Source organism: Anguilla rostrata, chromosome 4, assembly GCF_018555375.3.
Source record: "Anguilla rostrata isolate EN2019 chromosome 4, ASM1855537v3, whole genome shotgun sequence".
Classification (NCBI taxonomy): Eukaryota; Metazoa; Chordata; class Actinopteri; order Anguilliformes; family Anguillidae; genus Anguilla; species Anguilla rostrata.
In genome coordinates, this window is record NC_057936.1 from 60,518,496 (window position 1) to 60,535,573 (window position 17,078).

Below are 17,078 nucleotides of genomic sequence, written 5' to 3' on the forward strand. Positions count from 1 at the left end.
ATATTAAAAACTGGACAAAACAAACAGAAAGTCCACTTTCTGTCTGTACTTCTGATCTGAAAGCTGGCCACAGTCCAACACCACGCCTCCTACAGGAAGTCACTCCCACTTTTTCTCTCTCAAGTGCGCAGTTTCAGAGAAACGAAACTTATCTCTTTGGCTTAGTCAGTGTTACAGTAAAATAGCAGAGGTCTTCTCAGAACCAGGAAATATCTCCTGCTCTTTCTCAAACAGATTCAGAGAAACTACACTGCATTCTGGACTACAACTAATCTCTGTCAATTTGAGCAGTAAAATGGCACAGGCTGCAGGCCTTCTGGTTCAGGACCAGTTGAGCTGCTCGATCTGTCTGGATATACTCAAGGATCCAGCGACTATTCCCTGTGGACATAATTACTGTATGGGCTGTATTAAGGGCTGCTGGGATCAGGATGATAATACTGGTGTCTACAGCTGTCCCCAGTGCAGAGAAACTTTCACCTCAAGGCCTGTCCTGAAGAAAAACACCTTACTGGATGAAGTGGTGGAACAATTGAAGAAGACAGGACTCCAAGCTGCTCCTCCTGCTCACTGTTACGCTGGACCTGGAGACGTGGAGTGTGATTTCTGCACTGGGAGAAAGGGCAAAGCCGTCAAGTCCTGTTTGGTGTGTCTGGCCTCTTACTGCGAAACTCATCTCCAGCCTCACTATGAATCTCCTGCTCTTAAGAAGCATAATCTGGTTAAAGCCACTGGAAACCTTCAGGAGAAGATCTGCTCTTGTCATGACAAAGCGCTCGAGATTTACTGTCGTACCGATCAGCAGTTTATCTGTTATCTCTGTACAATTGAAGATCACAGAGGCCATGATACAGTTTCAGTTGCAACAGAAAGGACTGAGAAACAGGTAAGGACTGGAACTTATCACTTTATGCTTAGTGCTGGCTTTAATAGGAACCTTGGAAAACGCTGCACTATGGAAAGTCCTCTCAATCACTCATTCATTATGACATGGACTTGGAAAAATGTAATCAGCAAGCCTCTACACGAGAATAACTTGCTCCCTCTATTCTACTATGAAAGATATATTCTACAGTGGAAACATCTTTCAAAATACTCCCTGTATCCAAACGCATATATTCTTTTTCAGTCATCCGGAATACAATGTGACAATTTAATTTCATTTATATTTTGCGTTACTAGGTATTATGAATGTACTTCAGAGTATGAATGCACTATTTCTCTGAGCTGTGTAGCTTTAAGTCTGATCCATGAAGTAGGCTTGAAGTTTGAAGTCCAGACAGTTCAAGACAGTGATTAAGCACATAAAACAGGAAGTGAACTGAACTGTTTAAATGAGTTGGCATATTTAGCATTTTTATTACAGAAGCCATGGCTTAGAGCATGCAGAGATCAACAGAAAAGATTCACCTTTCTCAGCTTTGTAAAAGACAGAGGCATCAGTGGTGAAAAGATTAGCATTATGCTGCAGCTCATGGGAATGTATGTGCTGTTGTTTAGTGATGCATTAAATTGTAAACAGAGGACTGCTAACGTTCAAGATTTTCTGTCAAGGAAATATCCCTATTCATGTTTTTCTTGTCATTATTGGGGTGATTAAGCAAACGGGCGTATTGTGAAATGGGTGGAGGTGACATCCTGCCCATAGATGTACTGATGCAGGGAAAGGATCGAGAAAGATGGAGTATCTGATACATTGTGAAAAAGAAAAACGTGTGATTTAATGTACTGTTAAAAATGTAAGTGGTCATTTGAAGTAACAGCTTATTAAAGTTATAACAAATAAACAGACACTGTTTTTCTGCTGCTATAGATAGTGGCTAGCTGCAACAAAGTGAAGTACTTTGTGAGCTACTCTGGCAGAAACGTTTGCAGTTTTGTGTTTGATGATACAGCTTTCAAAGCCATGGCTCCAAAGTTTGTTGTAAGAATTGAAGCTGATACAGGGAATTGGCCAAAAGGTACACCTTTTGTTGTTGTGGTCTGAGGTAGCTAGACCTGACACTGTATTTGAATGAACTGGAACACAGTGACATATTTCATGAAAATGCCAATATGCCTTGTAAATTTTACAATCGTGCAACTAAAATAAAAAGAGCAAATATACTTTGTCCACATTCGGAAATTTGACAATAGTACAGACCAGAATAATGATACTGTGGAATGATTGATATATGTCCACAGAAGCAGCTGGGGGTGACACAGAGTAAATTCCAGCAGAGAATCCAGGAGAGAGAGAAGGAGCTGCAGGATCTGAGACAGGCTGTGCAGTCACTCAAGGTGGGTACTGACCAGAGGAGAAGACAGCAGCTGGCTGCTGGAAGAGCCATTTCAGAGCTCAGTCAGGGCTCTCCTCCAGTCAGCCAGTGTTAGGCCCAGTGTTGGACCACTTTCCAGCCCTGTGGGGCTCAATCCCACTGAGCCACACTGTGAGGCTGTCTGGGGTTCCAGTAAGACCTGAGTGAAAGGCCTAGTTAAAATGTTCAGCCCTCCTCTCTCTGTGTCTCCTAACAGCGCTCTGCACAGGCAGCAGTGGAGGACAGTGAAAGGATCTTTACTGAGCTGATCTGCTCTATTAAAAGAAGGTGCTCTGAGGTGAAAGAGCTGATCAGAAATCAGGAGAAGGCTGAAGTGAGTCGGGCTGAGGGACATTTGGAGCGACTGGAGCAGGAGATTGCTGAGCTGAGGAGGAGAGACACTGAGCTGGAGCAGCTTTCACACACAGAGGATCACATCCATTTCCTCCAGGTAACATCACTGGCTTTGACAGAGCTGTCTAATGGAGCTGTTCCTGATTCTTTATCTGACTGGAATTTCTGACTTATGCTTTGGACATGAGGACACAGTTTTTATTATCCTCTTATCTTGTGTTAAGTGTTGTCCAGACGGACTGTACAAACTTGACAGTACTACTCCCAATTTTTCTCCATTGATGCTTAATCATCACCCTGTTTGACACTGATGCTCTCTCTCTCTCTCTCTCTCTCTCTCTCTCTCTCTCTCTCTCTCTCTCTCCCTCTCACTCTCTCACTAGAGCACTCAGTCTCTCTGTGTCCCTCCTGGACCTGTAGACTTATCCAGCATCACTATCAACCCACACATCTCCTTTGAGGCTGTGAGGAAATGTGTCTCTGAGCTGAAAGAGCATTTGGAGGACGTCTGCAAGGGTGAAATGTCTAAGATCTCCAAGGCAGGCAGAGCAATGGGCATTTATGGCTGCTTCACTGAGACCAGAGAGCCTTCAGAAGCCAGAGTCACAGCAGCTGAAGTGGAGACCTGTCCCACCTGCTTGAAGCCCTGGCAGAACAAGCAGAGGCTGATATGTACTCATGCCTTCTGTGCAGCCTGTCTGCGTGACTCTGTATCTAGAGTGGGTCGTCAGTGTCCAGTGTGTCTAAAAGCACTCACAGTAGTGGGAGACCAGCCAAAGGGACAGATGACAGAGCAAAATGACTTTTACCTTTTTTTATGTATTACCTACAATATTCCCAATGGAATACAGACGGTAAGAAACTGATGATTATTAAAGAATTCTTCATAATTCAGTACTCTTGGATTCATGTGATTTGGAAAGATGTAATTTTGCAGCAGCATCATGGATGCAGAGGCACTGCAAAGCTGTTTCATCGTTCTGTTTCCAAAGAAAACATATATTTCATTGCTTTCTATTATCCCAGTATTAGAGTGCAGCGCTTCAACATGCTACTGTTTAATTTCATTATACTGGTCTGCTGTGTCTCAATATGCACCTTTGGGGTTATAAATAACACCCAAGGTGCTTTATGACACTTAGTTTTTTCTTTCTTCTTTTCTTCTTCTTTCGGCTGTTCCCGTTCGGGGTAGCCACAGCGGATCATCCTGATCCCCATATTTGATTTGGCATACGCTTTACGCCGAATGCCCTTCCTGACGAACGCACTGACTTGCACATCTCCTGTGGCCGGGTTTTTGGGATACGAACCCCTGCCGCCGGCGTGGCAGGGTGGAGCTCTACCACTGGGCCACCATTGCCCCTCACTTTATAACACTTAGTAACACTTTACAATTAGGTCATGTGAATTGGCATTGAATAATGCAGTTTTTAACATGATGATTAATGATGTACAAATACATTAATTAAGCATGAAATTTAGTAAGTAGTGAACAAATACATTAACTAATGTATTGGTTGCATGATTATTTGTACATGAGCAAATCATAGGATAAACTTATAATTAGTTAACCATTAAGAAAATACATGAACCGCTTTTTAAAATGCCGGTATGAATTGGCATCAACTAATGTAGTTGTTAGTATGAATTAATGATGTACAAATACCTTAACAAACCAGATGAACTTTCCAGTAGTTATTAGTTAACAACTACATTAGTTAATGCCAGTTCATGAGACCTTATTGTAAAGTGTTACCAATATTTTAGGTATTCATAGTACTAGTGCTCCCCCCCCATAGCCGGGTTTCTCCTGAGATCACTTCCCATTGAGTACTTCTTCCCACCGCTGTTTCAGTGTTTTCTTTCTGTCGTGGAGTTTTTAAATATTTTTTGTAACCTAATTTGTTTGGTTTTCGGCAGTTCAGCCTTAAGCTGGTTATTGTCAGGTATCTTAGAGTACAACACATGCCCCGAAGCAGGGGTCACTGTACAATACATATCCAGATACGGGGGTCACTGTACAGTACACACCCAGATACAGGGGTTACTGTACAGTTCATACCCCGATACAGGGGTCACTGTACAATACATACCCAGAAACAGGGGTCACTGTACAATACATACCCCGATACAGGGGTCCCTTTCAGATAAATATCCCAATACAGGAGTCACTATTAAATAACGGTCCTGATCCACATTGAAATTTGTTTTTTTTTTTTTTTGGTCAGAAAACCAAATTATAGGAAATTGAGGAAAACATCACTGATCACAACAACTGTTTATTGTGATTCGTAAAATGATTTTAAAGAAATCATGTAATGCCAGCCAAGAACAAACAAATATACGCTTGTGCGCTCCCACAAAACAAATGAAAAAGAAAACAGTCATGCATGCTTATCACCTTTAGAAATGAGCATTTAAAAAAACACCTCATTTGTAATACAAATGTACACATTTAATTTTTTTAAAACTATAAACATAAAACAGCAATCACTGTATTAATCCAAAATTCACTTATAATATGTTGTGGTATGAATATGTTGAGCACAGCCCCAGCCTCAGTCATTCACAAATTTCATATTTCTTGTTTTCATGTGAAGTGTACACTTTTTAGTCTTTTATTGTGCATATATAAAACTGGCAGACAAATGAAACTGAATTGCGGTGAAAACATGTGCCCTTAGACCTACAGTACATAAGATCTACTTCTTTACAGTTCCCCTTTGCCTTGTGTGTTAAATTCTGTGTCCAGGAGGCCCATCCCAACCCAGGAAAGCCCTTTAAGGGAAAGGAGATAGAGGCCCGGTTACGAGGCGGCCCAGAGGGTCAGGAGGTGCTGAAGCTGCTGCAAAGAGCCTTTGACCAGAAGCTGGTTTTTACTGTGGCTGCAACCGATGGAGCTGAAGACAGAGTCGTCTACGCTGACATCCCCCATGCAGAAAACTGGTATGGCCTTTTAGTGTGATTTTCTGATTTGCTGGATTTAGTGTATTTTCAGTTATTTGGTGAAAATATGAATCACTGGATATGTGATCATTTCTCAGTGCCCAGCAGTGTCAATGTGACTGTTCCTCATGTCTGTGCTTCAGCTACTGCTGTTCAATCTTTATGTGTCTGTTTCTTTATTCACTGAGAATAAAACATTACACCAGAACATTTAATAACCAATCACCACATCCATACGAAAGCTACAAATTAATGCATATATGTCAGAATACAATTAAGAATTTTCCCAAAATGTTTTGCATACTATTGTGTATATATTGCTAATAATGTACAAGCAGAGCTCATAGAAGCATGTGAGTCTGCTGCAGAGGATGACATCATCCCCTAGATTCAGGAGAAGAGTGTGATTGGTTTCCATGGTGAAGGACCAGGGTCTTTAGCTCTGTCTGCAGTATAAACCTGATCTCTGTTGCAGTTGTGTAGTAACACAGGTGTGTCACAGCTACCAGAAAATCTCTATTAATCATGAAGTATAAATGTGCATGAGTGGAAGCTGGAGTGTGTTCAGTGTCTTTGCTTCTCTTTACACATTTACAGTTAGATGTCAGTTTTCAGCACCAAACCTGTGAGTTTCTCCATGTCTCCTGTGTTGAGCTCAGTCCTGCTGGTCCTTGATTAGTGTGTGCTTCTTTCTTCCACAGGTATGAGTGCATGCATCCTGGCTTCCTGCAGAAGGTGAAGGCGGTACTCAGAGCCAAATTCATTGAATGATTGGATGAACAGAGACATCAGATCCTCAGCACAGCACCACCAAATGGACCAGAAGAGAAAATCACCACATTACAAAGATGGGCACACGATAGACAGACATTAGAGACCGAGAGGAACCAGCCAGTTGACCTTTGCACTCTATGAGGTCAGGAAGCAGAATCATAACTGAAGGTAGCAGGTCACTGCTTTAGAAACACATATGTGATAAATCTACTCAGTCCTGATGGATCTGATTCTGCTGACTCTGTGATAGACTCTATTACGCTGTGTGCTCCTCTGTTCCTGTCTATGCAGTAACTGGATTGGTCCATCATTAACGATGACATACATCAATCAAGTGCAGAACACACCCCACCTTGGTACATAGGTCATTAATAACATTAACTTCTGTTTATCCTCCATGTTCTATTTGGGGTACTGGGGTAACTGGGATAACTGCTTATAAACGTATGATTTTGACTTGCTGACATGTTTCAGATGTCCACTACACAAAATTACGCATTAATTCTGTTTGAAATGCAACAGATTTTCATATGTTTTGAATCCCTGTTTATTTTTGAGGGTACAGTTCGCTCAATATTACTCCTCCAAATAAACCAGTACATGCACTTGCTCATAAGTGCACAGATAAATGTGCACACACGTACATACATATACACAACCCCACACTTCCAGTGGTCTGCCTCTCTTTCTCTCTCTCTCACACACACACACACTCACAGAGACACACACTCTCTCTCTCACACACAGACACTCTCTCACATACACACACATGCAAACACACACACTCACACACACATACACACACCACTTCATCAAAAGTGCTTGACACATTTTCCTCACTCAAAGAAATTGCAATGAACAGACGCACACACAAATACACACATGCATGTGTATCCACACGTACATGCACACACACGCATAGCAGAATAGCAGGCAGTTGGGATGCATTGGTCAGCTATGTTGGTCTTTAATTTGACCCCCCATTTCAACACTGATCTTATTTATTTCAGTCACTCCGTTAATCCATGAGCATTAACGGCCTTGTACATCTCACCTGCAAGGGGTTGGGGGAGAGGGGGATGGGCGCATTGATCTATGCTCCCACCCCCACCCCACCTCAGCCACACCCACTGGCCCAACAGACAGAATTTAAAAAGCTCCTCATCAGACCATACCAAATGAGTCCTGACAGTAAGATATAATTCCTTCATTTTCCAGCCCCCCCCACCAAACCCAAACACCAACCCCAGCCCCAACTCATGCTCACCTTGATGGCCTCCTTGGGACACCCTCCCCTCTGTCCCCCCCCCCATGTTTTGATTCCAATGAGACTATTGCTCACCCCACCACTAAAAAAGAGCCCCCCCCTTCCCCCTTCTCCACACTTTTATGATCTCATTTACCTTGAGTGGACCAAGAGCCAGCAGCCGTGGGCCATGATGTAATGTCACCTCGTTTAAATAAAGCTGTGAGACGTATTCACAGGGAATGTGTGTGTGGTTGGGGTACGGTCTGTCTGGTGTGTGTGGGGTCGGGGTACAGTCTGCCCGGTGTGTGTGTCATTAAGCTACAGTCTGCCTGGTGTGTGTGTGTGTGTGTGTGTGGTCGGTTGTGGTCGGTCATTGCAGAAGGTGTCTAGACCTTGTTGGAGATCTCATGATTATGCAAAACTCTGTTCAATTATGCAACACACGGCAGAAGACAGGTGACGTGAAGCCTGCAGATACTTCAAAAAAAACTTTTTTTTTGGAACTGTTTGTTGCCTCATGTTGCTTTGGAAACGAACATAGCACAATGTTGACTGTCACACCTCTTCGGTAGCTGATGCATTTCCATTTTTGATAGGTTAGTCATATTAAGTTTGCATCAAACTTAATATGATTCACCTGTGTAGCTGCCCAAGGTTGAAATCCTCTTTCACATGGTTTCTGTTATTTTGTTCAACTGCTGTGCGTACGTACAATCAATGACTTATTTGAACCAACCAATGGGTTTTACCATCTAAGGCACAGCACAGCGATTGGTTCAAAGCCATATCACTGAAAGAACACACTAATGCTGCCTGTTGTTCAGTCTTAATGAAGCCTCTCTCTACCACCTGTGCAGGTGATTAAAAAAAAAATTGTTTTCATCTTCCACGTGTAATTTTGCAGTTTATGTAGATGAGGAAAAGCATGGAGGGTTAGAGACAGAGCCATAGTGTGGGAATCAAATCCTCGGGCGCATGGGTGGATTCACACATGGGTTGACAGTCACCCGCCCTGCAGACTGAGCCACACCGTGTCTCCCGGTAAAGATGGTTTTAGGATGAGAAGCATGACAATCAGATTCTACTGGAGGACATCTATGGGTAATTCTTTGCGGCTTCAAGCGACGACTGAAGACTCACCTCTTCAGCTTGCACCTCTCCCCACCCCTCCCGAACTCCCTGTAGTCTCTAATTGGTCATGTAAGCTTAGGTATATAACTAGGTAAGCTGTTTATTTTAGTTTATTTTAGTTATTGCACTCGTGCCTACTTGTTTAATTATTGCCTGTATTATTTGCAAATACTGTTTTGCTGCTGCTTTTGTTTGTGTTCAGATTAACCTAGAGGGTCCAAGTTACACTACGCGGCCGCTCCCTGCACTTGGAACTGTACTTCCCTCTAGGGCTTTCAACACACTTGTCCCTGGTTACGGTTATACACTTTGTTGTACGTTGTTCTGGATTAAGAGCGTCTTCCAAATGCCTGTAATGTAACGTAATGGCTGAATAATATTTAATTTGACTTTTTCACCTAAGAAATTTCTTAAAAGACCGGGGGGGCAGTGAGGAAATAGGAGAGGGGGGGAGGGACTCTAAACAAATGAGTTTGAAAAAAAAGTCCACTTTCTGATCTGAGTCTGGCTTTTGTTGTGCGGCAAACTTCCTGTCAGAAATGGGTAAAGACGAACAGATCATATCTTTCTCTCTTCACTCCATGCTCTGCTCAGCATGGCCTCAGTCCAGCGCCACACCTCCTGCAGCTGTGGGCAGAACCAGGAAGTCACTCCCACATTCTCTGTCACGTGATTTCAGAGGAACGAAACTGAACTCTGTTTCTGTCAGCGTGAGCGGTATAATAGCAGAGACCAGCCTCAGGGTGGGTCTGCTCAACACCAGGAAATATCTCCTGCTCTTTCTCAAACAGATTCAGAGAAAACAACACAACATTCTGAACTGAAACTAATCTCTGTCAATTTGAGCGGTAAAATGGCACAGGCTGCAGGCCTTCTGGATCAGGACCAGTTCAGTTGCTCGATCTGTCTGGATATACTCAAGGTTCCAGTGACTATTCCCTGTGGACATAGTTACTGTATGGGCTGTATTAAGGGCTGCTGGGATCAGGATGATCATACTGGTGTCTACAGCTGTCCCCAGTGCAGAGAGACCTTCACCTCGAGGCCTGTCCTGAAGAAAAACACTTTACTGGATGAAGTGGTGGAACAACTGAAGAAGACAGGACTCCAAGCTGCTCCTCCTGCTCACTGTTACGCTGGACCTGGAGACGTGGAGTGTGATTTCTGCACTGGGAGAAAGCTCAAAGCTGTCGAGTCCTGTCTGGTATGTTTGGCCTCTTACTGCGAAACTCATCTCCAGCCTCACTATGAATCTCCTGCTTTTAAGAAGCATAATCTGGTCAAAGCCACTGAAAACCTGCAGGAGAAGATCTGCTCTTGTCATGACAAAGCGCTCAAGATTTACTGTCGCACCGATCAGCAGTTTATTTGTTATCTCTGTACAATTGAAGATCACAGAGGCCATGATACAGTTTCAATTGAAAAAGAAAGGACTGAGAAACAGGTAAGGACTGGAACTTATCACTTTATGCTTAGTTCTGGCTTTAATGAGAACCCAGGGAAACACTGCACTATGGAAAAGTTCTCTCAATCACTCATTCATTACGACATTTTACAAAGCAATGGAAAATGTAATCAGCAAGCCTCTACACGAGAATAACTTTATTCTGCTATGAAAGATATATTCGACAGTGGAAACATCTTTCAATCTTGTCAATGTCGAGATTACAATGTGACAATTAAATTTATTTATATTTTGCATTACTAGTATTATGAATTTACTTCACAGTATGAATGCACTATTTCTCTGAGCTGTGTAGCTTTAAGTCTGATCCATGAAGTAGGCTTGAAGTTTGAAGTCCAGACAGTGATTAAGCACATAAAACAGGAAGTGAACTGAGTTGTTTAAATGAGTTGGCATATTTAGCATTTTTATTACAGAAGCCATGGCTTAGCGCATGCAGAGATCAACAGAAAAGATTCACCTTTCTCAGCTTTGTATAAGACAGAGGCATCAGTGGTGAAAAGATTAGCATTATGCTGCAGCTCATGGGAATGCATGTGCTGTTGTTTAGTGATGCATTAAACTGTAAACAGAGGACTGCTAACGTTCAACGATTTTCTGCCAAGGAAATATCCCTATTCATGTTTTTCTTGTCATTATTGGGGTGATTAAGCAAACGGGCGTATTGTGAAATGGGTGGAGGTGACATCCTGCCCATAGATGTACTGATGCAGGGAAAGGATCGAGAAAGATGGAGTATCTGATACATTGTGAAAAAGAAAAACGTGTGATTTAATGTACTGTTAAAAATGTAAGTTGTCATTTGAAGTAACAGCTTATTAAAGTTATAACAAATAAACAGACATTGCTGTTCTGCTGCTATAGATAGTGGCTAGCTGCAACAAAGCGAAGTACTCTGAGAGGTACTCTGGCAGAAACATTTGCAGTTTTGTGTTTGATGATACAGCTTTCAAAGCCATGGCTCTAAAGTTTGTTGTAAGAATTGAAGCTGATGCAGGGAATTGGCCAAAAGGTACACCTTCCATTGTTGTGGTCAGAGGAAGCCAGACCTGAAACTGTATTTGAATGAATTGGAACACGGTGACATATCTCATGAAAATGTTAATATGCCTAGTAAATTATGAAAAAGTGAAACTTAAAGAAAAAAAGCAAATTTTCTTTGTCCACTACGTTTAAAGCCTCTCTGAAATTATGACAATAGTACAGACCAGAATAATGATACTGTGGAATGATTGATGTATGTCCACAGAAGCAGCTGGGGGTGACACAGAGTAAATTCCAGCAAAGAATCCAGGAGAGAGAGAAGGAGCTGCAAGATCTGAGACAGGCTGTGCAGTCACTCGAGGTGGGTACTGACCAGAGGAGAAGACAGCAGCTGACTGCTGGAAGAGCCATTTCAGAGCTCAGTCAGGGCTCTCCTCCAGTCAGCCAGTGTTGGGCCCAGTGTTGGACCACTTTCCAGCCCTGTGGGGCTCAATCCCACTGAGCCACACTGTGAGGCTGTCTGGGGTTCCAGTAAGACCTGAGTGAAAGGCCTAGTTAAAATGTTCAGCCCTCCTCTCTCTGTGTCTCCTAACAGCGCTCTGCACAGGCAGCAGTGGAGGACAGTGAAAGGATCTTTACTGAGCTGATCCGCTCCATTGAGAGGAGGCGCTCTGAGGTGAAAGAGCTGATCAGAGATCAGGGGAAGGCTGAAGTGAGTCGGGCTGAAGGATTCCTGGAGCAACTGGAGCAGGAGATTGCTGAGCTGAGGAGGAGAGACACTGAGCTGGAGCAGCTTTCACACACAGAGGATCACATCCATTTCCTCCAGGTGACATCACTGGCTTTGACAGAGCTGTCTAATGGAGCTGTTCCTGATTCTTTATCTGACTGGAATTTCTGACTTATGCTTTGGACATGAGGACACAGTTTTTGTTGTCCTCTTATCTTGTGCTAAGCGTTGTATTACTCCCAATTCTGCTCCACTGATGCTTAATCCTCTCTCTCTCTCTCTCTCTCTCTCTCTCTCTCTCTCTCTCTCTCACTTTCTAATTAGAGCTCTCAGTCTCTCTGTGTCCCTGCTAGACCTGGAGACTTACCCAGCATCACTATCAACCCACACATCTCCTTTGAGGCTGTGAGGAAATGTGTCTCTAAGCTGAAGGAGCGACTGCAGGACATCTGCAAGGGTGAAATGTCTAAGATTTCCAAGGCATGCGGAGCAATAGGTATTTATGGCTGCTCTACTGAGACTAGGGAACCTTCAGAAGCCAGAGGCACAGCAGCTGAAGTGAAGACCTGTCTTATCTGCATGAAGCCCTGGCAGAACAAGCTGAGGCTGATGTGTACTCATGCCTTCTGTGAAGCCTGTCTGCGTGACTCTGTATCTAGAGTGGGTCGTCAGTGTCCAGTGTGTCTAAAAGCACTCACAGTAGTGGGAAACCAGCCAGAGGGACAGATGACATGAACATGGGAATAAGAGGAACATTTATGGAACATAGATCATGATTATTATACTCAATATTCTCAGTGTGAAATACAGAGCCAGGTAAGAAACTGATGATTATTCAAAGAATTCCTCACTAATTCAGTACTCTTGTTATTCATGGTTTAATAGGTGCTTATGACACTAGTTTTTTTTTTCATTCTATCTTTGCAAGGTGCCTACCTGCTGAGAGCTGCATTTGCATGCTATTCGTTCAACAGAATAAATACTTCATGCTTTTATATTCCAGAAGCAGCTAGTGCACTGAACATGCTAGCGTTCATTGTCATATACTGCGACGGCCGGCCATGGCGGCTGGAGCTCTACCACTGGCACCATTGCTCTCACTTTATAACACTTTACAATTAGTCAGGTTCGCATTGAATAATTCAGTTGTTAAAATGAATTAATGATGTACAAATACATTAATTAACCATGGAATTTAGTCAGTAGTCAACAAATACACTAACTAGTTGCATGATTATTTGTACATGTGCAAAACATAGGATAAACTTATAATTAGTTAACCATTAACAAGTACATGAATTGCTTTTTTAAAATTCCAATATGAATTGGCATCAACTAACATAGTTGTTAGTATGAATTAATGATGTACAAATACCTTAACAAACCTGTACAGATGAACTTTTTTGTACCTTATTGTGAAGTGTTACCAATATTTTAGGTATTCATAGTACTAGTGCTCCTCCCCCTCTATAGCCGGGTTTCTCCTGAGATCACTTCCCATTGAGGACTTCTTCCCACTACTATTTCAGTGTTTTTTCTTTCTGTCGTGGAGTTTTTAAAATATTTTTTGTAACCTAATTTGTTTGGTTTTTGGCAGTTCAGCCTCATGCTGGTTATTGTCAGGTATCTCAGAGTAAAATACATGCTCCGATGCAGGGGTCACTGTACAATACATACCCCGGTACAGGGGTCACTGTACTGTACATACCCAGATACAGGGGTCACTGTACAATACATACCCCGATACAGGGGTCACTGTACAATACATACCCCGATACAGGAGACACTGTACAGTACATACCCAGATACAAGGGTCACTGTACAATACATATCCCGATACAGGGGTCACTGTACAGTTCATACCCCGATACAGGGGTCACTGTACAATACATACCCAGATACAGGGGTCACTGTACAGTACATACCCAGATACAGGGGTCACTGTACAATACATATCCCAATACAGGGGTCTTTTTGAGATACATATCCCAATACAGGGGTCCCTTTCAGATACATATCCCAATACAGGGGTCCCTTTCAGATACATATCCCAATACTGGGGTCCCTTTCAGATACATATCCCAGTACAGGAGTCACTATTAAACAAGGATACTGATCCACGTGGAAATTGTTTTTTTTTGTTTTTTTTTGTTCAGAAAACGAAATTAGAGGAAATAGAGGAAAAATAACTGATCACAACAACTGTTCATTGTGATTCATAATATTATTTTAAAGAAATCCTGTAATGCCAGCCAAGAACAAACAAATAAACTCAAAAGCCTTTGAAGTTCAGTGCGCTCCCACAAAACACATTAAAAAGAAAACAGTCATGCATGCTTATCACCTATAGAAATGAACATTTCAAACAACACCTCATTTGTAATACAAATGCACACATTTATTTTTTTTTTTTAATTTATAAACATAAGACAGCAATCACTGTATTCATACATGCATCATCCAAAATGAACTTCTTGTTGTATGAATAAGTTGAGCACAGCCCCAGGCTCAATCATTCACAAATTTCATATTTCTTGTTTTCATGTGAAGTATATACTTTTTAGTCTTTTTTTGTGTATATATAAAACTGGCAGACAAATGAAACTGAATTGAAAACATGTGCCCTTAGACCTACAGTACATAAGATCTACTTCCATACAGTTTCCCTTTGCCTTGTGTGTTATATTTTTTGTCCAGGAGGCCCATCCCAACCCAGGGAAGCCCTTTATTGGAATCCAAACAGCAGCCGTTTTAACAAACACCCCAGAGGGCCGGGGGGTGCTGAAGCTGCTGCGAAGAGCCTTTAACCAGAAGCTGGTTTTTACTGTGGCTGCAACCGATGGAGCTGCAGACAGAGTCGTCTACGCTGACATCCCCCATACAAGACGCCCGTAGGGCTTTTTAGTGTGATTTTCTGATTTGCTGGATTTAGTGTATTTTCAGTTATTTGGTGAAAATATGAATCACTGGATATGTGATCATTTCTCAGTGCCCAGCAGTGTCAATGTGACTGTTGTTTCCTCATGTCTGTGCTTCAGCTACTGCTGTTCAATCTTTATGTGTCTGTTTCTTTATTCACTGAGAATAAAACTTTACACCAGAACATTTAATAACCAATCACCACATCCATACGAAAGCTACAAATTAATGCATATATGTCAGAATACAATTAAGAATTTTCCCAAAATGCTTTGCATACTATTTTGTATATATTGCTAATAATGTACAAGCAGAGCTCATAGAAGCATGTGAGTCTGCTGCAGAGGGTGACATCATCCCCTAGAGTCAGGAGAAGAGTGTGATTGGTTTCCATGGTGAAGGACCAGGGTCTTTAGCTCTGTCTGCAGTATAAACCTGACCTCTGTTGCAGTTGTGTAGTAACACAGGTGTGTCACAGCTACCAGAAAAGCTCTATTAATCATGAACTATAAATGCACATGAGTGGAAGCTGGAGTGTGTTCAGCGTCTTTGCTTCTCTTTACACAGTTACAGTTACATGGCAACACTTTTCAGCACCAAACCTGTGAGTTTCTCCATGTCACCTGTGCAGAGCTCAGTCCTGCTGCTCTTTGATCAGTGTGTGTTTCTTTCTTCCACAGGATTGTGCTCAGAAATCCTGACTTCCTGCAGAAGGTGAAGGCAGCACTCAGTGCCAAATTCATTGAATGATTGGATGAACAGAGACATCAGATCCTCAGCACAGCACCACCAAATGGACAAGAAGAGAAAATCACCACATTACAAAGATGGGCACATGATAGACAGAGAGGTCAGAAAGAAGAATCGTAACTGAAGGTAGTAGGTCACTGCTTTAGAAACACATATGTGATAAATCTACTCAATCCTGATGGATCTGATTCTAATAACTCTCTGATAGACTCTATTACGCTGTGTGCTCCTCTGTTCCTGTGTATGCAGTAACTGGATTGGATCTTCAATAATGATGTCATACATCAATCAAGTGTAGCTCCTCCCCACGTTACTGTATCATTTCCTCTCTGGATTGTCTCCCAGAGAACAATGTACACTAATTTCTTAATATCTATATATAATCATTTCTTCTCAGTATAAAAACACTTAATGACAGAGGCTCACCTTAAAAATAATGTGTTTCTCTTGAGGGTGATAAAAACATGCCAAATACACAGTATAATATGACAGTGTAAGGATGCATTATACAAACAGTATCATTTTGGATGCATTCATATTTAGCTTTATTAGTAAAAAAATATACCCAGTACATGTACTGTTTTTAACAGAGAATGTCTGTGTTAAAAATAAATAATAAATAAATAAATACTATATATATATATATATATATGTATACTGTTGTTGTGATTTTGTGTTTTAGGCATATGTATTGATGTTTATTGATTTAAAGAATGGACTTTTCTTTGTTTTGATGTTGAAATTTTGTTTACAATTTTTGTCTTAGATTATTTTTCTTGATGAGTTTTTGACTTTTAGAAGAATGTATTTTGGTTGTTTTGGGAATTTTAAACCAATAAAAACACTACATGTCTCTGGACTGTGGGAGGAAACCGGACCACCCGAAAAAGGCCCAAGGCGGGATTCGAACCCAAGACCTTCTTGCTGTGAAGCAGCAGTGCTACCCACTGCACCACCGTGCCACCCATAGTTATAATGTAACTCAACCAAATTTCCCGTGCTTGAGGCCTATAGGGGTATAGCAGGGCTGCCACATGAATGGAGTTGGTAGCGTCGCACATCATTGGTCTGTGAAATCACCAACCAACTGTGATTGGTGGATGCATCTCAGACCTCTAAAGCCTGAAAAATGTATTTCATCTACATATTTTATACGTATATATATATTTTATATATATTTATATATATATATATATATATATACACTCATCGGCCACTTCATTAGGTACACCTGTTCACCTGCACGTGGCAGCAACTCAATGCATTTAGGCATGTAGACATGGTCAAGACGATCTGCTGAAGTTCAAACCAAGCATCAGAATTGGGAAGAAATGTGATTTAAGTGACTTTGAATGTGGCATGGTTGTTGGTGCCAGACGGGCTGGTTTGAGTATTTCAGAAACTGCTGATCTACTGGGATTTTCACACACAACCACCTCTAGGGTTTACAGAGAATGGTCTGAAAATATCCAGTGAGCG

The 17,078-nt window shown here is 41.8% G+C and overlaps 2 protein-coding genes across 3 annotated transcripts; both read left to right on the forward strand.

Moving 5' to 3' along the window:
- Positions 1–122: 122 nt before the first annotated feature.
- LOC135253865 (E3 ubiquitin/ISG15 ligase TRIM25-like) lies at positions 123–16,244 on the forward strand. Of its 2 annotated transcripts, XR_010329701.1 has the most exons (7): positions 123–886; positions 2,185–2,280; positions 2,515–2,748; positions 3,035–3,505; positions 5,404–5,597; positions 6,299–6,546; positions 15,730–16,244. XR_010329701.1 is itself a non-coding variant. In XM_064333686.1 (6 exons), the coding sequence occupies exons 1-6, from the start codon at positions 296–298 to the stop codon at positions 6,366–6,368; spliced, it is 1,656 nt and encodes a 551-aa protein (XP_064189756.1). In that variant the 5' UTR covers positions 125–295; the 3' UTR covers positions 6,369–6,895. The 2 variants fall into 2 exon arrangements, 1 of the variants encoding a protein (XP_064189756.1); XM_064333686.1 differs by lacking the exon at positions 15,730–16,244 and having other exon boundaries at positions 125–886; positions 6,299–6,895.
- LOC135253871 (E3 ubiquitin/ISG15 ligase TRIM25-like) lies at positions 9,225–16,244 on the forward strand. The gene is made up of 5 exons (XM_064333696.1): positions 9,225–10,195; positions 11,466–11,561; positions 11,796–12,029; positions 14,628–14,821; positions 15,530–16,244. The coding sequence occupies exons 1-5, from the start codon at positions 9,605–9,607 to the stop codon at positions 15,597–15,599; spliced, it is 1,185 nt and encodes a 394-aa protein (XP_064189766.1). The 5' UTR covers positions 9,225–9,604; the 3' UTR covers positions 15,600–16,244.
- Positions 16,245–17,078: the final 834 nt, after the last annotated feature.

What these genes read in the sequence shown, in the direction of transcription:
- LOC135253865 (XM_064333686.1), top strand. Translation starts at nt 296, where the DNA reads ATGGCACAGGCTGCAGGCCTTCTGGTTCAGGACCAGTTGAGCTGCTCG. An exon ending in AGGCTGTGCAGTCACTCAAG is followed by an intron (nt 2,281 to 2,514) that starts GTGGGTACTGAC and finishes GTCTCCTAACAG; the next exon opens with CGCTCTGCACAGGCAGCAGT. An exon ending in TTCCCAATGGAATACAGACG is followed by an intron (nt 3,506 to 5,403) that starts GTAAGAAACTGA and finishes TTCTGTGTCCAG; the next exon opens with GAGGCCCATCCCAACCCAGG.
- LOC135253871 (XM_064333696.1), top strand. Translation starts at nt 9,605, where the DNA reads ATGGCACAGGCTGCAGGCCTTCTGGATCAGGACCAGTTCAGTTGCTCG. An exon ending in AAGAAAGGACTGAGAAACAG is followed by an intron (nt 10,196 to 11,465) that starts GTAAGGACTGGA and finishes GTATGTCCACAG; the next exon opens with AAGCAGCTGGGGGTGACACA. An exon ending in ATCACATCCATTTCCTCCAG is followed by an intron (nt 12,030 to 14,627) that starts GTGACATCACTG and finishes TTTTTTGTCCAG; the next exon opens with GAGGCCCATCCCAACCCAGG.